This window comes from Monodelphis domestica, chromosome 8 (genome assembly GCF_027887165.1).
Source record: "Monodelphis domestica isolate mMonDom1 chromosome 8, mMonDom1.pri, whole genome shotgun sequence".
Classification (NCBI taxonomy): domain Eukaryota; kingdom Metazoa; phylum Chordata; class Mammalia; order Didelphimorphia; family Didelphidae; genus Monodelphis; species Monodelphis domestica.
In genome coordinates this window covers 241,029,234-241,048,969 of record NC_077234.1, presented here as the reverse complement: position 1 = coordinate 241,048,969, position 19,736 = coordinate 241,029,234, and the positions used below count along the sequence as shown (strand labels likewise).

General features: G+C 43.8%; 1 protein-coding gene across 5 annotated transcripts in view; it reads left to right on the top strand.

The window, feature by feature from the left end:
* PHKA2 (phosphorylase kinase regulatory subunit alpha 2) overlaps positions 1-19,736 on the top strand; it is a 99,472-nt gene that overhangs the window by 68,890 nt on the left and 10,846 nt on the right. For 3 of the 5 annotated variants that reach the window (XM_007500820.3, XM_056808692.1, XM_007500819.3), the window contains exons 21-27: positions 3,189-3,322; positions 5,647-5,803; positions 6,985-7,064; positions 7,374-7,452; positions 7,569-7,698; positions 8,757-8,858; positions 18,054-18,172. In XM_007500820.3, coding sequence (XP_007500882.1) covers positions 3,189-3,322; positions 5,647-5,803; positions 6,985-7,064; positions 7,374-7,452; positions 7,569-7,698; positions 8,757-8,858; positions 18,054-18,172 — 801 coding nt within the window. Of the gene's footprint in view, positions 1-3,188; positions 3,323-5,646; positions 5,804-6,984; positions 7,065-7,373; positions 7,453-7,568; positions 7,699-8,756; positions 8,859-18,053; positions 18,173-19,099; positions 19,130-19,736 lie in introns of all 5 variants that reach the window. The other 2 variants (XM_001364096.4, XM_007500818.3) reach the window with 1 other exon arrangement.

The window sequence follows — 19,736 nt, the reverse complement described above, 5'->3', positions numbered from 1 at the left end:
TCTCCTTTAGAAATGGGGATGCTATACCATATGGTACCTACATGTTGATTATTGATATTTCCTCATTGTCTATACTCGTTTTTTCAGAATGTAGTTACCTTCCCTATCCCTTTTAATCCAATCTATTTTTAATTTGGCTTTGTCAAATGTCATGATTGCAACTCCTACCTTCTTTCTCTCAGGTGAGGCCCAATAGGTTTTGCTCCAACCTTTAATTCTAACTTTGTGAGTATCTACCCACCTCATGTGTGTTTCTTGTAGACAACATATGGTAGGATTTTAGTTTCTAATCCACTCTGCAATTTTTTTCATTTTATGGGTGAGTTCATCCCATTCACATTCACAGTTATGATTGCCACTTGTGTATTCCCCAGCATTTTGATATCCTCTCCTAGTTTTGTCCTTTCTTCTTTTGCTATATCCTTTTAAACTAGTGGTTTACTTTTAATCAGCCCCACCTAATCCCCACCCTTAATACACTTCCCTTTCTGCCCCTCCTTTTTTGTTACCTTCTTCTCATTTTTGGGGGTCTGTTAAGTTCCCTCCCTCCTCTCTTTCCCTCCCTTTTTGTACTCCCTGTCCCCCTACCCCCTTAGTTTTCCCTTCTTACTTTCCCTGTAGGGTAAGATAGAAGTCAATACCCCAATGTATCTAGATGCTCTTCCCTCTCAGAACTGATTTCACTGAGAGTAAGGTTTAAGTATTACCTATTAGCACTCTCTTCCTCTCCTTCTTATAAAAGTATTCTTCCCTTCCCCTTTGCATATGTCTCTGTGTGATAAAGATGATCCTATTTATCTTATTTATTCAAGTATCTCTTGGTGCCATCTTTGATTCCCCCCTCCTTTTTTTTGCATATCATCTTATACCACTTATTACTCCAATCTCTTCCTGTGTATCATTCTTCCAATTACTATAATAGTGAATATAATTTTTAAGAGTTACAAATAACATTTCCCCCATATATTTATATACACAATTTCATCTTATTGAATCCCTTAGAGAAGAAAGTTTGAATAAAAAACCATTTTCCCCCTTTTCTCTCTCTTATTTACCTTTTCATGTTTCTCTTGATCTTTGTGTTTGGATATCGAACTTTCCACTTAATTCTGGTCTTTTCTTTATAAATTCTTAGAAATCTTCTATTTTGTTGAATGCCCATACTTTCCCCTGGAAGTATATAGTCAGTTTTGATAGGTAGGTTGGAGACTCAATTCTCTTGCCTTTTTGAATATCATATTCCAAGCCTTGTGGTCCTTTAGTGTAGAAGCTGCCAGATCTTATGTAATCCTAATTGGTGCTCCTTGATATCTGAATTGTCTCTTTTTGGCTTCTTGTAAAATATTCTCCTTAACTTGAAAGCTCTTGAATTTGGCAATTACATTCCTGGGAGTTGTCTTTTGAGGATTTAGTGTAAAGGGTGTTTTATGAACTCTTTCAATATCTATTTTGCCCCCTGTTCAAGAACATCAGGGCAGTTTTCTTGGATAATTTCTTGTAGTTTGATGTCAAGATTTCTGTTTATTTCTGGGTTTTCAGGTAAACCAATGATTCTCAGATTGTCTCTTCGTGATCTCTTTTCCTAATCCATCATCTTGTCAGTGAGATTATTTTTTCTTCTATTTTGTCAGTCTTTTGACTTTGCTTTATTAATTCTTGCTGTTTTGCAAGATCATTGACTTCCAATTGCCCAATTCGTGTCTTTAAGGCCTGGTTTTCTGCTATAATCTTTTGATTTTCCTTTTTGGTTCAGTCTATCCTGCTTTTTGTGGCTTCCAGCTGTTTCTCCAGTTGGGAGTTCTTGTCCTTTAAACTACTATTTTCTTTTTTAACTATTTCCCACTTTTCTTGCCAGAAGTCTTCCATCTTTTTGATAAGCTCCAATTTAAATTCTTCAAGATCTTGTAGCCAATTTCCATTTTATTTTGGAAGGTTTTGGTGCATTTATTTGTATTTTCTCTTCTATTTCCTCTGTAGCCTTTGTTTTCCCTCCATAAAAATTATCCATGGTCAACCCCTTCTTGTTTTTTTTAGTGTTGGGAAGTTGTTCCTGGGCACTGTTTGCCATCACTATGGTGGTTTTTCCTTTACTTTCCAGTCAGAAATCTCAGGCAGGCAGGCAGGCTCTCTGGGTATGGAGCTAAGGAGCAAGGATTTTGCCTGAGGCCAGCTCTCAAAACTCTGCAGTTTCTACTCCTCTGTGCTATCTCCCTGCAGGTGCCCACAGTCTGCGCTCTTAAGCCTGCTGGGATTTCAAGTCTGGCTGCTCTCAGCAATAGGTCTTTGGTGGTATTAGTCAGTTGCCCAGGACCTAGAGGTGCCCCTTACTCACTCTAGAACTGCCCCTTGCTCACTCACTGGTTCTAGTGTGTGCTGGCTCTGACTCTGGCTCCATAGGTGTGGTGGGGGAGGATAGATCAGCTCTCATTTTGGTGGAAGCTTTTTTACCCCTATATAGTGTGGAAATGCCCAAATCCCACATACCTTCAATGCTGCACCCTCCTGTAGAGTCCCTTCGTTCATATGAATTTGGCTTTTTTGGTTTTTTGAGGTAGTCTATATTAGTATGTGCTAAGGAGAGGAAGAGTCCTGCATCTAGATTGCTGCCATGTTTACCCAGAAGTCTCCTATCCTGCATTATTAGAAGCCTGAAAACTATTGATAAGAAAACCTTTTACTCCAATTTGGACAGCAGTATTTAGGATATAATCTTTGTTGTAACACAGATAACACTTACACAATGATTCAAACCTAATAGTGCCTAATAAATAAAGGCCTTGTCTTATAAGGTGATGTTTCAGGCTAATATCTTATGTTGTGGGCATAAAAGCCATCACATTTCTCTAACCTGAGCCAAAATAGTGTATGATATAGTGCCAGAAAAGGGAAGTTTAAGTGTATAAATTATAAGCAGCACACAAAAGATCTCTGATTTTTGTCAATGTAGAACTCTAGTGGGCAAAATGCTTCCATAAAAAGAGCCTTCAGTCTGTTTGCTTGACTTTGAAGATAAGTTTGAACCTTGTAACTGTGAGCCCAGGTTACATTTTCTACATTCTGTGCATGTTAGTTCTACAGAAAGCAAGGCACAGAATGGCAGTCCAGTAACCAAATTTTCAAGTTTTTCTTTTGTTTAACTTCAGTATTTTCAGCTTTAATTAATATACTTATTTACTTTGCTTTAACAGACTTCAGAAACTGATGTGCATTGGCCAAAGGATGCCCATGGAGATCTTGACTGTGAGAAACTGGTGGAGCAGCTGAAGGAATGCTCTAATCTTCAGGACCAGGCAGATATCTTGTATATTCTTTATGTCTTAAAGTAAGTGATCAGCATTCAGTAGGTTGGGCATTAATGCTTTACCTTCACAGTTTAACATCCTTTAGGGCCAATCATTTACTAGGTATTTGAGACCCAAAGACAAGACCAATGCCTTACTCTCAAGGACATTACAACTTAGTGGAGAGACAGACAAATACACAATTCTCATATAAGGAAGAGGTCCAGAAAAAGTGCTATGAGAAATCTGAGGATGGAATCCTCACTTTCCCCCAGTGGGAATAATGCAGTGACAGAAACTTTGTAGAGAACATGGTGTCGACTGATTTGAATTGGGCCTTGAAGAAAGAAAGGCATTTCTATAGGAAAAGGGGAGGGCTAGTCTAGGTTCAGAGAAGAGTGGAAACAAAGATGTGGAAATGGGAAAGAGGAAGATGGGCACACAGGACAGAGTGAGTCGCTTGGCTAGTATATTACATTTCTAAGAGAGACAGAGTAGGAGATACAGCTAGGCAGGTAGTTTGGAACCAGCTTGGAGAGGGCCTTCCATGCCCTCTGCTGCCTGAGATGAGGAGTTTATCCTCTCTTTGGTAGGCTATGAAGAGCAGGGAGGATAGTGGTTAGTGATCATCAGCATTTTGCATTAGGATAATTAACAGTATTGTGGGTGTATGAGAGGAAGAACAAATTGGAAGAAAAAAATAGGTAGGAGGCTATGACAGTCATCTTTAGAGGAGTTGGATGGTGGCATAAACTAGGGTGATTATGGAATAGGGATGAGGGATCTAGAGGTTGCAGGGACTTCAGACACCATCTTGTCCAATAGCCTTATTTTATAGATGAAGGAACTGAGGTCCTAAAAGGTTGAGTGACTGCTAGTGTCACAGAAGTAGTGTCAGAGATGATGATATTTGATCTCAGGTCCTCTGATTCTCTTTCCAGCATCCCATGGGGTAGGACAGATGTGGAAGTTATTATAGAAGTAGTCCTTTCAAGAATGGTTGTTGATTATATGTTTGGGGTGAGGCAGAGAGAATGCTCAAAGATGCGTCTAATGGAACAACTCTGAGTGAAAAATTGAGGTATTTTGAATTTCCAGAATTATCAAGCACATTTATTTGGGGTTGAGTTTGTATATTTCAAGTGCTTTGCAAATCTTTAAATGTTACACTGACGTAGTGGGATACAGTGGAAAGAATAATGTCTCTGGAGGCAAAATCCCTGCTCACCTCTGAGGTCTATTGTGTGTATAACCTTGGGTAAGTCTTATAACTTAGCCTTATCTAACTAGGGATGGGACTAGCACCTCTTAAATTCCCTTTTAGTTCTAGATCTATGATCCTACATATAAATGTCATTTAGGATGATTCTAAGTAAGACCAAAAATATTGTCAAGATACTGTCATTGATTACTTTCCATTATCCCATATCCTTGTACAAAGCCTTTCCAACTTAATACATTCCAATTTATCCCTGTTACATTTCACAATGCTCTCTTCTCCTATCCTTCAATGTGATAGATATTAATTTTCTATTCTGTTCTGTTTTATTCTGATTCTAGTCTATTCTATTCTTATTAGTTTATATAATTCTTGATTCTTATCTTGGTAAATGGTGTAAGATATTGGTCTATGTCTAGTTTCTATGAAACTGCTGTCCAGTTTTCCCAAGAAATTTTTACAAAACAGTGAATTCTTATTCCAGATCATTACCTTTGTCAAACACAAAGTTACCATGACCTTTGATTAAAAAACTGTTTGCTGCATGTCTATTTAGTTTCATTAATCCATTTTTTAGTTTCTTAACCTGTACCAGATAGTTTTGATAATTACTGATTTATAATATTCTTTGAAATACTGCTAAATCTCCTTCCTTGATATTTTTCCCATTATTTCCCTTGATATTCTTGATCTTTTGTTTTCCAAATGAATATTGTTATTATTCTTGCAAAAAAGAGACTGTACGAGCTGAATACCTTTAAAAGGTATATTTAGAAGCAAGCGATGGGATGTCCAAACAACTGACACCCTCTAGAGTGCAAACTTTTTTACCTTTTAGTCCTACCAGTTCAATAGATTTTTCATACAGAAGCATCATTCATGCAAATCCCCAGCTTGGTGCACTACTGCCACTTAAAATCAAACAGGTAAATCTAGCTTTTCACATTGTAATGAGTTTAGCCCTGTAAGATGAAGGGACCAAGAATTCTTTCTACTTTTTTATAGATTCCTCTTTGCTAAACAAGACATGAAGTAACAGTTTCCTCTAATCATCCTGTGCTACGGAGGGATGCGGATTCTGTACCCCAAACTCCCTCATTTTGCGGCACGTCCCTCACAGGACTCTGTCTGTCTCTTCCCTTTCAGGGGCCCCGAATGGGATACAAATCTTTCGGGACAGCACGGGGTCACCGTTCACACCCTTCTTAGTGAACTCTACCGAAAAGCGGGCTTGAACAAGGAATGGGGGCTGATTCGCTACATCTCCGGGCTGCTAAAGAAGAAGGTCGAAGTTCTGGCAGAGGTATGAGAGAAGCCGAGTTGTTGGTCAGGATTACTCTGGCCTTGTGGCACAAAAGCTGTTCTTGAAAGGAAGCCCTGAATAGGGAAATAGAAGAGAGAACGTGTAACGCAGAGATTCCTTCTCCTACTGGCTCTGTGTGTTTCCGTCTCAGCCCCTCCCCTCCCATGTATGTATCGGACGTGTGCTCTGTTCGCATGTTCATCGTGCATGATTCGTGTTACCTGGGTGTGGCATAGAGTGTAACTGTCAAGCACCTAGACTGGAGTTCTTCATGGAATAGGTCATCGCAGGTCCCCACAGGCTGTGCCACATGGTGTCTCCAGGGTGAGCCGGGCACTGTCCCAGGATCGGTCTAGCTAGGCTTCCGGGTCATGGATTATCCGGGCGTGGCGCCTCTCAGAGACTTCCCTAGCCAGTCGTGGGGGCCGTGCTCTGCTTCTCCGGAGGGCGCCGTCCTGTTGTCATCTTCTGAAGCTGAAGAAGGGGCTCCCCACGGATGAATGGAGGGGACGCCGAGCCCTTCTTGTCTCCTCCACACTTGCTCGGGAGTGAATAAAGCGCCTGACAGTGAGCTCTCCGTTATGTCATTCTGCTAGTGAGAGGTCTTCCTGAGCGGCCCTTGCACACCGCTGTCTCCTCATTTAGACCACACGGCTCCTCTAATGACAGCCAGCACTGTTCGTCAATGTATTCTTGCTTTGAAAACTGACAAGTGTTCTAAGTAACATCGAGGTTAGGGCTGGGAGCTGGGAATACACAGAAGCTCTGTCATCTGCTGTTTAAAAACCTGACATCCCCCACACCCTCCTTGGCCTGCGGCTAGTCAGCGTGCACTTATTAAGTGCCTCCTGTCTGCTAGACCCCGTGCTGGGGACAAAAGCCAGCAGGGACCCCGCCCCCACTTCCGGGGAACCTGGAGGGAAGAGTGGTAGGAGATTGGGTTGCACGGGGGATAGTAAAGCTCTAGCCTCCAGGGAAGAGGGACGGCATTTTTCGGGCCTTGCCTAGGACTGAGCAGCGCTTTATCCTTCCTCCATGTGGCGTCTCTAATCATTGTCCCCGCAGTGGGCTGTCTCAGGCCCAGCCTTCTGCTCCCTCTCCTGGCCGTGAAGCACTGAGAGGCCTGGAAGGGCCGGCCTGAACGGGGGAGGTCACGCGGCTCCCTTTCGCTGTGTCCACAGGCATGCACAGACTTGCTGTCCCACCAGAAGCAGCTCACAGTGGGCCTGCCTCCTGAGCCCCGGGAGAAGACCATCTCTGCGTAAGTCCCCCGCTGCCGGCCAGGCCCGGACCCAGGGCCCCCACCGAGCTGCCTGGCCCTGCTTGGGGGAGGGAGTGCCAGGGGGGGTCTGAGCTCCACTTCCAGAGCCTTGGCTTCCTCAAAGGTAAAAGGGGATCCCGGGAGCTGCGCGAGGCTGAAAGAACAGCGCGTCTCTCTGGACCTCAATGCCCACCGCAGCTGACCGTCCACATTTGGGGCTTGCAGGGCAGCCACTGTATACATTCTAGAGACACGCAGACGTGACTGCCTGTGCTGATTGGGTCTTTCACCGCATGATTCTCTCCCCAGGCCTCTTCCCCCCGAAGAACTGACCCACCTCATCTACGAGGCCAGTGGACAGGACATCAGCATCGCCGTCCTCACCCAGGTTAGAGTCCAGGGGGCGACGGTCCTCCCGGCTTCCCCTTCCCTTCAGTGGGGGCTGGGCCGGGACGGAAACCTTCTGCCTTCCCCGGGCTGACCCGACTTCCTTGTTCCTACCAGGAAATCATGGTTTACTTGGCCATGTACGTCCGGTCCCAGCCCAGCCTCTTTGCAGAGATGCTCCGGCTCCGGATCGGCCTCATCATCCAGGTGATGGCCACTGAGCTGGCCCGCAGTCTGAACTGCTCAGGTAAAGTCCTTCTCCGGAGCATCCCGGGACTAGCAGGCAGGGAGACGGGCCTCCCCCAGCCCATTCAGAGTGTTGGTCACTGAAGGGTGAGAACGTCCCGACAAACCTCCTTCGACTCTGCCACAGAGAGTTACGTGGCAGGGTCTGACGTGTCAGGAAGCTCCGGGCCTCTGGGACACTCTCTTTGTCAATGGCACACTTTGCCTCACACTCAGACATGTCATTCCAGCATATCTCACTTGACAGTGAAGTGCTGGTAATATGGCAGCAATGTCAGTAGTTGTTCATTTGAGAGCCAACACGGGGCGTAAGCTGTGACTCCTTTCCTGAAAGGAAAGATGGTGGAGGGAATTCCCCGTACCGGGTCTGCTGGGCCCGCTGGGCCTTTGGTGCTGTCACGGCTCCCTCATCCATTCAGCCTCGTGTAATAGGAATGAGTTCTGGAGTCCTTTTCAGCGTCAGTCCGACTTCCACCACTTGTAGCCAGAGGTGGCGCAGGGGGTGATTTCAGGCATGAAGGTGGTGCCGATGGGAAAACTGGGCCGCAGGGGCCCTCTTGGGGGGCTCTTCTCCCTGCACACGAGGTTAGTGTCAGCCTGGTTGACGGGGTCAGTTGGGAGGCAAATGAGAGTTGAGTAATGCAAGCAGAGCTTAATTGTGGGAAAGGGAGTTGGGGGAGAGAAGGGAGAGCAAGGGAAGAGCCCCAAACCAGGAGATGGCTAGGGGTCTCCCCCTGGGGGAGAAGGGGACGATGAGGTCATCCGGAGGGTCTCTGTTGGGCAAAGTGGGGTCCTTGTGTCCGGATGATTGGCTTTGAGGTTCCCAGGCTCGGAGAGTCCTTAGTAGGGTCCAGAACATCAATCCGTGGTGGACTGGCAGAGTCACTGCACGGGAGGTAACAGCGCCCTAAGAAGCGGAACTGCTTGCTTTGTTCCGAAGGTCCAGCAGGGAAGGGAAGAGGGGGCTCTTGGTCTCGGCAGGGCCCGGGGAAAGGGAGGCTCTGGTCCAGGATGCATCCGTTAGTCCTCGTCTTCTCCATAAGATGCGCTTCTTTCCAGGAGAAGAAGCCTCGGAGAGTCTGATGAACCTCAGCCCGTTCGACATGAAGAATCTCTTGCACCATATTCTGAGTGGGAAAGAGTTCGGTGTTGAAAGAAGCAGTAAGTAAATAGGACTGCAATGTACTGAATAGGACCCTATGTGTGTGTTCCCATAGTGAGTATACACAGATGCACACACCGGACACCCGTCTACACACGCACACACACACAGGAGAGGCCCCGCAAACAGCCAAGTGAACCCAAGGACACACCAAGCCTGGGCGCCGGCGCTCGCTGGCAGAGGTCGCGTCGGAGGCGGTCTGCGGGGCAGAGCCGGAGAGAGGGCCACGCGGAGGGCGCAGAGCCCGCAGGGCCGGGCCTAGACGGAGGACGGCAGGAGAGGAGGCCGTGTGGCAGGCCTTGGGAGGTGGGCTGTGACGTCCGGACGCGCTGGCTGTGTGTCTGCTCTCTGGGCGCCCGCGTGCCTCACGCCTCAGTGGAGCGGCTTTCCTGTGCATGTCTTTTTTTTTTTTTTTTTTTTAATATATTTTATTTGATCATTTCCAAGCATTATTCGTTAAAGACATAGATCATTTTCTTTTCCTCCCCCCCACCCCCCATAGCCAACGCGTAAGTCCACTGGGCATTAGATGTTTTCTTGATTTGAACCCATTGCTTTGTTGATAGTATTTGCATTAGAGTGTTCATTTAGAGTCTATCCTCTGTCATGTCCCCTCAACCTCTGTATTCAGGCAGTTGCTTTTTCTCGGTGTTTCCACTCCCATAGTTTATCCTTTGCTTATGAATGGTGTTTTTTTCTCCTGGATCCCTGCAAGTTGTTCAGGGACATTACACCACCACTAATGGAGAAGTCCATTACGTTCGATTATACCACAGTGTATTAGTCTCTGTGTACAATGTTCTCCTGGTTCTGCTCCTCTCGCTCTGCATCACTTCCTGGAGGTTGTTCCAGTCTCCATGGAACTTCTCCACTTTATTATTCCTTTTAGCACAATAGTATTCCATCACCAACATATACCACAGTTTGTTCAGCCATTCCCCAATTGATGGGCATCCCCTCGTTTTCCAGTTTTGGGCCACCACAAAGAGCGCAGCTATGAATATTTTTGTACAAGTCTTTGTGTCCATTATCTCTTTGGGGTACAGACCCAGCAGTGCTATGGCTGGGTCAAAGGGTAGATATTCTTTTGTCGCCCTTTGGGCATAGTTCCAAATTGCCCTCCAGAATGGCTGGATCAGTTCACAACTCCACCAGCAATGAATTAATGTCCCTACTTTGCCACATCCCCTCCAGCATTCATTACTTTCCTTTGCTGTAATGTTAGCCAATCTGCTAGGTGTGAGGTGATACCTCAGAGTTGTTTTGATTTGCATCTCTCTGATTATAAGAGATGTAGAACACTTCTTCATGTGCTTGTTAATAGTTTTGATTTCTTTATCTGAGAACTGCCTATCCATGTCCCTTGCCCATTTATCAATTGGAGAATGGCTTGATTTTTTGTACAATTGATTTAGCTCATTATAAATATGAGTAATTAAACCTTTGTCAGAGGTTTCTATGAAGATTTTTTCCCAATTTGTTGTTTCCCTTCTGATTTTAGTTATATTGGTTTTGTTTGTACAAAAGCTTTTTAGTTTGATGTAGTCAAAATTATTTATTTTACATTTTGTGATTCTTTCTATATCTTGCTTGGTTTTAAAGCCTTTCCCCTCCCAAAGGTCTGACATGTATACTATTCTGTGTTTACCCAATTTACTTATGGTTTCCTTCTTTATGTTTAATTCACTCACCCATTTTGAATTTATCTTGGTGTAGGGTGTGAGGTGTTGATCTATTCCTAGTCTCTCCCATACTGTCTTCCAATTTTCCCAGCAGTTTTTATCGAATAGTGGATTTTTGTCCCAAAAGCTGGGATCTTTGGGTTTATCGTATACTGTCTTGCTGAGGTCGCTTTCCCCCAGTCTATTCCACTGATCATCCTTTCTGTTTCTTAGCCAGTACCAAATTGTTTTGATGACTGCTGCTTTGTAATATAGTTTTAGGTCAGGGACTGCAAGGCCCCCATCGTATGTGTTTTTTTTTCATTATTTCCCTGGATATCCTTGATCTTTTGTTCTTCCAAATGAACTTTGTTATGGTTTTTTCTAAATCAGTGAAGAAGTATTTTGGTAGTTCAATGGGTATGGCACTAAATAGATAAGTAAGTTTGGGTAGGATGGTCATTTTTATTATATTGGCTCGTCCTATCCATGAGCAGTTAATGTTTTTCCATTTGTTCAGGTCTAGTTTTAGTTGTGTGGCGAGTGTTTTGTAGTTGTGTTCATATAGTTCCTGTGTTTGTCTTGGGAGATAGATTCCTAGGTATTTTATTTTGTCTAAGGTGATTTTGAATGGGATTTCTCTTTCTAGTTCTTGCTGCTGAGCTGTGTTGGAGATATATAGAAAAGCTGATGATTTATGTGGGTTTATTTTGTATCCTGCAACTTTGCTAAAGTTGTTGATTATTTCAATTAGCTTTTTGGTTGAATCTCTAGGATTCTTTAAGTAGACCATCATATCATCCGCAAAGAGTGATAACTTGGTCTCCTCCTTGCCTATTTTGATGCCTTCAATTTCTTTATCTTCTCTAATTGCTACTGCTAGTGTTTCTAGTATAATGTCAAATAGTAGGGGTGATAATGGGCATCCTTGTTTCACTCCTGATCTTATTGGGAATGCATCTAGTTTATCCCCATTGCAGATGATATTAGCTGTTGGTTTTAGATATATACTGTTTATTATTTTTAGGAATGACCCTTCTATTCCTATGCTTTCTAGTGTTTTTAATAGGAATGGGTGTTGTATTTTATCAAAGGCTTTTTCTGCATCTATTGAGATAATCATGTGGTTCTTGCTAGTTTGCTTGTTGATGTGGTCAATTATGTGGATGGTTTTCCTAATATTGAACCAGCCCTGCATCCCTGGTATGAATCCTACTCGATCATGGTGAATGATCCTTCTGATCACTTGCTGGAGTCTTTTTGCTAGTATCCTATTTAAGATTTTTGCATCTATATTCATTAGGGAGATTGGCCTATAGTTTTCTTTCTCTGTTTTTAACCTGCCTGGTTTTGGAATCAGTACCATGTTTGTGTCGTAAAAGGAGTTTGGTAGAACTCCCTCTTTGCTTAGTATGTCAAATAGTTTGTATAGTATTGGGGTTAACTGTTCTCTGAATGTTTGATAGAATTCACAGGTGAATCCATCAGGCCCTGGGGATTTTTTCTTAGGAAGTTCTTTGATGGCTTGATGGATTTCAATTTCTGATATGGGATTATTTAAGAATTCTATTTCCTCTTCTGTTAGTCTAGGCAGTTTGTATTTTTGTATATATTCATCCATTTCTCCTAAATTGGTGTATTTGTTGCCATATAATTGGGCAAAGTAATTTCTAATGATTGCCTTAATTTCCTCCTCATTGGAGGTGCTGTCCCCCTTTTCATCTTTAATGCTGTGAATTTGCTTTTCTTCCTTCCTTTTTTTAATTAGATTGACCAGTACTTTGTCTATTTTGTTTGTTTTTTCAAAGTACCAGCTTCTTGTCTTATTTATTAAATCAATAGTTCTATCACTTTCGATTTTATTAATTTCTCCCTTAATTTTTAGGATTTCTAATTTGGTTTTCTGCTGGGGGTTTTTAATTTGATCGCTTTCAAGTTTTTTCAATTGCATTTCCAATTGATTGATCTCTGCTCTCCCTTGTTTGTTGATAAAAGCTTTCAGGGATATGAATTTGCCTCTGATTACCGCTTTGGCTGCATCCCAAAAGGTTTGAAAGGATGTTTCGCCATTGTCATTTTCCTTGATGAAATTATTAATTGTTTCTATGATTTCTTCTTTAACTAAACGGTTTTGGAGTATCATATTGTTTAATTTCCAATTGGTTTTAGATTTGGTTTTCCATGTACCATTACTAATCATTATTTTTATTGCCTTGTGATCTGAGAAGGCTGCATTCATTATTTCTGCTTTTTTGCATTTGTGTGCTATGTTTCTGTGACCTAATGTATGGTCAATTTTTGTGAATGTGCCATGTGGTGCTGAGAAGAAGGTGTATTCCTTTTTATCCCTATTTATTTTTCTCCATATGTCTATTAATTCTAATTTTTCTAAGATTTCATTCACTTCTTTTACCTCTTTCTTATTTATTTTTTGATTTGATTTATCTAAATTTGATAATGGTTGGTTTAAGTCTCCCACTAGTATGGTTTTATTGTCTATTTCTTCCTTCAATTCGCCTAGTTTCTCCATTAGAAATTTGGGTGCTATATTATTTGGTGCATACATGTTGATTAATGATATTTCCTCGTTGTCTAGAGTCCCTTTTAACAAAATATAATTACCTTCCCTATCCCTTTTGATCAGGTTTATTTTTGCATTGGCTTTATCAGATATCATGATTACCACTCCTGCCTTCTTTCTATCAGTTGAGGCCCAGAAGGTCTTACTCCATCCTTTAATTCTGACCTTGTGGGTGTCAACCCGCCTCATGTGTGTTTCTTGAAGACAACATATGGTAGGGTTTTGGATTCTAATCCATTCTGCTATTCGTCTACGTTTTATGGGTGAGTTCATCCCATTCACGTTCAAAGTTATGATTGTCATTTGTGGACTCCCTGGCATTTTGATTGCCTTCCCTAATTCTAACCTTTTCTTCTTCGGCTCTACCTTTTAGTCCAGTGATTTACTTTGAATCAGTGCCCCTTGTCCCCTCCCTTGATGTTTCCCTTTTTAGTCCCTCCCTTTTTCTTCCCTCCCCCTCCCCCCTCTCTTTCCCTCCCTTTTTGTTCTCCCTCTCCCCCTCCCCCCCTTGGTTTTCCCTTCTCCTTACCCTTGTTGGGTAAGATAGAATTCAAGATCCCAATGGATCTGGATGTTTTTCCCTCTCAGAGTTGATTTCCCTGAGATTGAGTGGGTGTCAACCCGCCTCATGTGTGTTTCTTGAAGACAACATATGGTAGGGTTTTGGATTCTAATCCATTCTGCTATTCGTCTACGTTTTATGGGTGAGTTCATCCCATTCACGTTCAAAGTTATGATTGTCATTTGTGGACTCCCTGGCATTTTGATTGCCTTCCCTAATTCTAACCTTTTCTTCTTCGGCTCTACCTTTTAGTCCAGTGATTTACTTTGAATCAGTGCCCCTTGTCCCCTCCCTTGATGTTTCCCTTTTTAGTCCCTCCCTTTTTCTTCCCTCCCCCTCCCCCCTCTCTTTCCCTCCCTTTTTGTTCTCCCTCTCCCCCTCCCCCCCTTGGTTTTCCCTTCTCCTTACCCTTGTTGGGTAAGATAGAATTCAAGATCCCAATGGATCTGGATGTTTTTCCCTCTCAGAGTTGATTTCCCTGAGATTGAGGTTTAAGTAAACCCCCCCCCCCTTCTCTTCCTCTCCTTCTTTTAGGAGTTTTCTTCCCCTCCCCTTCCCATGTTAATCTTTGTGTGAGAACCATTATTCTATTTGGCCTTTCTTTACCCCCTATTTATACATTACATTTTCCCCACATATTAGCATACATAGATTGATATAAATGTGGTCCTTATAGAAGAGAGTTTGAGTAAAAGAAGAAGATAACATTTTTCCCCTTTCCTTAATATTTACCTTTTCAGGTATTCCTTGCTCTTTGATTTTCGGTATCAAACTTTCCACAGAGCTCTGGTCTTTTCTTTGCAAAAAGTTGGAAGTCTTCTATTTTGTTGAATGCCCATACTTTCCCCTGGAAGTATATAGTCAGTTTTGCTGGGTAGCTGATTCTTGGTTGGAGACCCAGCTCTCTTGCCTTTCTGAAGATCATGTTCCATGCCTTACGATCATTCAGAGTAGAACTTGCAAGGTCTTGTGTGACCCTGATTGGCATTCCTTTATATCTAAATTGTCTTTTTCTGGCTTCCTGTAGGATTTTTTCTTTTGTTTGATAGCTTTGGAATTTGGCAATTACATTCCTGGGAGTTGTCTTTTGGGGGTTTAGTGTAGAAGGTGTTCTGTGAGCTCTGTCAGTGGCTGTATTGCCCCCTTGTTCTAGAATCTCTGGGCAATTTTCTTTGATTATATCTTGTATCACCATGTCCAGTTTGGTGTTTATTTCTGGCTTTTCTGGGAGTCCAATTATTCTTAAATTTTCTCTTCTCCCTCTATTTTCCAGATCTATCACCTTGTCGGTGAGATATTTTATGTTCTCTTCTAATTTCTTGGTGTTTTGGCTTTGCTTTATTAGTTCTTGCTTTAAAGCCTGGTTTTCTTTTACAGTTTGGTCAAACTGGTTTTGTAGATGCATGAATTTCTTTTGCATTATTTCCCACTTTTCCTCCCAGAGGGCTTCCATCTTTTTGGTCATTTCTGATTCAAATTCTTCATGGGTTTGTGGAGAGTTTCTATTTCCTTTGGAAGATTTTGGAGAATTTTCTTGTATATCTTCTTCTATCTGCTCTGTATTTTGTATTTTGGCTCCATAGAATGTGTCCAAAGTCGCCCCTTTCTTCTTATTTTTCTTCGTATTTTGGGGCTTCTGTGCTTCTGTGGAGTTTGTCATCTCTGAATGTGGAGGATTAGCTTTTCTTATCTCTGGTGATCAGAGGCTTTAGTCCTGGGCAGATGTTGGTTCTAAGAGCTTTCCCTGGGTTAAACTGAATATGCCTCACTGGAGCTGGAATGGAAGGGTGGGACCACGAGGCCACGCTCTCCCCCCAGCTCGCTTTCAGGAAGTTGCCTTCAGAATCGCTGGCCGTGAGGCTGTTTCGTCGGCCTGCGGGGGGATGGGCTGCAGCTAGCCCAAGCTCCGAGGGCAAGGACTTTCACTGAGACTTGGATAGCAGGATCCAGCCCGTGAGGCTGTCTTGCCCGCCCTGAGGGTTGCTGTTGTTTCGACCAGCTCTCTGCAGCGGAAGCCCCAGGCAGTAACTTTCACTGGGACTTGGGTAGAAGGCCCTGAGGGTTCTGCTCTCTGAGCCCGGCCGGGCTGCGGCTTCCCGGAGCCTTGGACTCTGCGCTCCTACCCCTGAGGTCCGAGTGATCTCGGGTTCTGGCTTTTGAGGGGAGCCGTACCTTTTGAACCGGGTCCAGGTCCAGGAGGAGGCTTCCCAGGGTCTGTGCTGTTGATCGTTTTGAATTTCGGCGCCTTAGGAGCTTATATTTTGAGATCGGTCGGGAAGGGTTTTCCGGAGATCTGAGCTTTAGCTTTCTCTAAGCCGCCATCTTAACCGGAAGTCTCCCTGTGCATGTCTTTAATACGTTACTGGGAAGTGAAGAGTAGAGGCCCGGCCCGGGGGGCTCGTCCTCGAGTGTGTGGAGCTCCCGCTAGCCCGGTCAGCCTCTTGCTTTAGGAGCCACTCTTGGACCGTGGAGCGGCAGGCACGGCAGTCCGGGCAGAGGCCAGACACGAGAAGTGCATCCGGGAGAATCCCAGCCGTAAATGGGAAGGCCTGAAGGAGGAGAGTGCCGGAGGGGCTCACACCCACGCGAGAAGGGACCTGCTGACTTTAAAGGCCTGGGGGTGTCTGTAGGGGGGCTCGGGAGGAGCCCTCGGGTCCGCTTCTTGCCATGCTCTGCGTGGGCAGGGCTCAAGGAGACGAGGACCATGACAGGGAGCGACAGGTCAGAGGGAGCGTGAAAGGGGCTCCCTAACGAGTCCTCTCCACCTCCGCGAGTGCCCTCCCCGGTCAGAGCATCCTTGTTGGCGCCAGGCTCCTCTCCTCCATCCTGCCCTGCTCATCCGCGGCTCACATTCCCCCCAGCGAGGGAGGAGAGAGGAGGCGTTGGAGCGCGCGGCGACCTCGATGGGTGCATCTTGGTTACGGGACAGGCCTTTCAACCCCAAAACTGTGTTCTGTGAAAGGTCACGTTCAACTTGCTTTGGGCAGGAGGATCGTCGAGTAAGTCCGAGAAACGCTTCGGACGGTACTAGAATCCTGCCTTGGGGTCCTTGGAGACATGGCGACCTCCAGTGCTTCTACCTTCTGATCCCAAAGACATTCTAATTAGAACTGCAGCTCTTCTAACTTGGCGTTTTTTAAAGTAATAGAGCTAAATTATTTCCGGACAATTTGTGAATTGACATCATCAAGTCCAAGAAATAAACCCTGAGTTGTTCTTGGTCTTGATTTGTAAGAATTGGGGGTACTTAGTATTTTTTTCTTCCAAAATCTGTAGCTCGCAAACGAAAACTGGAGAGCCCACGATCAGACGTTTGTTTGTTTGTTCCCCCTCCCTCTGAATTGGGTATTGTAGAGTTTTTCCTCAAAGTGAATTTTGGATATCTCATTCGGACCGTCCTTAGACTATAAGTCTGTAAGTTACACATGTGTGTTTTCCAACAGAAGAGTATACACGTTTGATAAAGGCAATTAATTTTAAAATTGTCATGGGATATAAAATGTAGGTGCTTACGTAACTGGGCAAGCCATCTAACAATACCATGAGTTTTCTTCATTAAAGGACAAGACAGAGAAAATATGATATGAGTAAAAGTATGAGTTGATCCTGTCCTTTTCTCCCGGTCTCAACTATTGCAGGGGACAACATTTAGCCACACAGAGGGATTTTATTTTGCTTTTTTAATCCCATTATATCGTGGATTCCAGTGACTGCTGAGGATAATCTTGTCTGAGTTCCAAATGTCAAAAAGTAAACAAAACTAATAATAAATACTCTATGATAATAGTAAATGCAGAATAAAAAAGACAGCGTAGTTGTTTGAAACGTCTAACTTTTATTTACCAGAAGGTCTACCTCACGCAGTGAATAAATGGCATGTGTAGGACGAGAAGTCCAGAGATAATAAGACCCGGATAGGGGGCCCAAACTTTCTAAGTGAATTCCAGCATAGCCTTCTGGTCATGAATTTTTTCCCTAGCACTTTCCCAGCCAGATGCTTCTCGATTTCCGTTACACCGTGAGATTATGGCATTTTTGTTTCAAGACCAAGACGGCTTAATATGTTTTAGGATTGTTTATTTTAATATAGTTGAACATGTTCATTATAACAAATCAAAACTCAAAATAGCCCACAACGTATTTCTTTGTTGGGTTCTATACCTTTAAAAGTGGTCTACAAATAATTTAGCTCTGTTGTTTTAAAAAAAAACAATCTTAGAATAGCTCCAATTACAATTAGAATGTCTTTGGCAACAGAAGACATAAGGGAGATGCTTTGTTTCCTAGGACTCATAAGCAGGGTTCTGGTACAGAAGAGAGATGAAGTAGGCCTAACCTAGGCACGAGCTTGGTTTCCTAGAACTTTAATATGTTTTTTCCCCTCTTCTAGTGCGGCCTATTCACTCCTCTACATCTAGCCCAGCGATCTCTATTCATGAGGTGGGCCATACTGGAGTCACCAAAACGGAAAGGAGTGGTATAAATAGACTAAGGAGTGAAATGAAGCAGGTAAGGCGTCTTCTGCAGTGGTTCAGGTAAAGAGAAAATTGTCTCCCCCCCTTTTTTTTTCCTCTTCCTTCAAAATGATTGAAATCTCATGTTTTCATGATTTCCCTTTCCTTATTGAAGTGTCAGGTAGATTTCAGGAGGCCACGATTTCCCGGACAAAAAGCTTTGTTTTTTATTGCTTTAAATGGTTAGTAAACAGTGATTTTTAGGAAATATTTCCTTTAGGTTATAGCGGTCTGAAAAGAGAGCTGACAACAAAATATATTTTACTTGTCTTAAACAAGCAGGTTTGTCATTAACTCCAATTATTATGACCTTCACGTGGAGTGTCAGGGGGAGACAAGAGCGGAACGGTCAGACATGACCTGGATTCCCTCCCGCCCCCACACACGGCAGGAGTGTTTACTTCCTGCTTGCGTTTATCTTTAATTCTTCATCCCACTTCTGTGTAACATGAAATTCTCCCGCGAACACTTTCAAAATGAAACGCAGCGTGTGACTTCCTTTCCTTCTTTTCATTAATGAGCAGAATGATGGTTTCTACTTCATATTTTTATTCTCTAAAGCCTCCTGGCCAATGCAAGATGGTCCTTTTTTCATTCATCAGTTGATGATGACTCCTCTGCCTTTTAGAGGATCACTACTCTAGGAGTGAGTACTTACAAACACTTTATTTGAAAACCACTTTAGGGAGCAGCTGGGTAACTCAGTGGATGGAGAGCCAGGCCTAGAGATGGGAGGTCCTGGGTTCAAATCTGGCCTCAGACACTTCCCAGCTGGGTGACCCTGGGCAAGTCACTTAATCCCCATTGCCTAGTCCTGACCACTCTTCTGCCTTGGAGCCAATGCACGGTATTGATTCAAAGATGGAAGTGAGGGTTTAAAAAAACAGTTTATGTTTACAGCCTCATCTATTCTTAATTGCAGATGACTAGGCGGTTTAGTGCTGACGAGCAGGTGAAAGAAACATGACTGGCTTTGGATCTTTCTTGCATGGGCTTCTGCTTTCTGGCTCAAATCTTAAAAAGAAAAGCTGTCCATACTAACAGATCTTCGTGTGCCTAGAAAGATAGACGGTCCTGCTGTCCCGAGAGTTCAGCCTCTAACGAGGAAGGAGATGCAAAAGAAAGGGAGATTCGTCTTGACCCTTCGGCCAGCACGGTCCACTTTGTCCCCATCTCTCAGTCTCTCCTCTTCGGCTGAAACAAAGTCGTGTGCTGTGCTTCAGGGAAAAGACGGTTCTTAAAGACTGCTTTTATGTAGATTGTTTAAAAATAAGTATTTGCAAGGAAATCCGTGTCAGGGGGCGGTGCAGGCGCCCCCTCATCTCCTGGGACGCTGAGAACACGGCAGCAGGGAGCAGTAGAAAGAGCCCAGGGCCAGGGTCGGGAGTCACCGAACGGACCTGTTTGCTCCTCTGCAGAGCCGGGCTCAGCCCTGCCTGTGAGGATCCAGTCATAGGACGTGCTTTCAGAAGCCCTTCGCTCTGTGAAATCAAGTTTGTGTTGTGAGCAAAGGGAGGCTTTGTGTGGCCGTCACCACCGGCCAGGAAGGGTGGCATCCG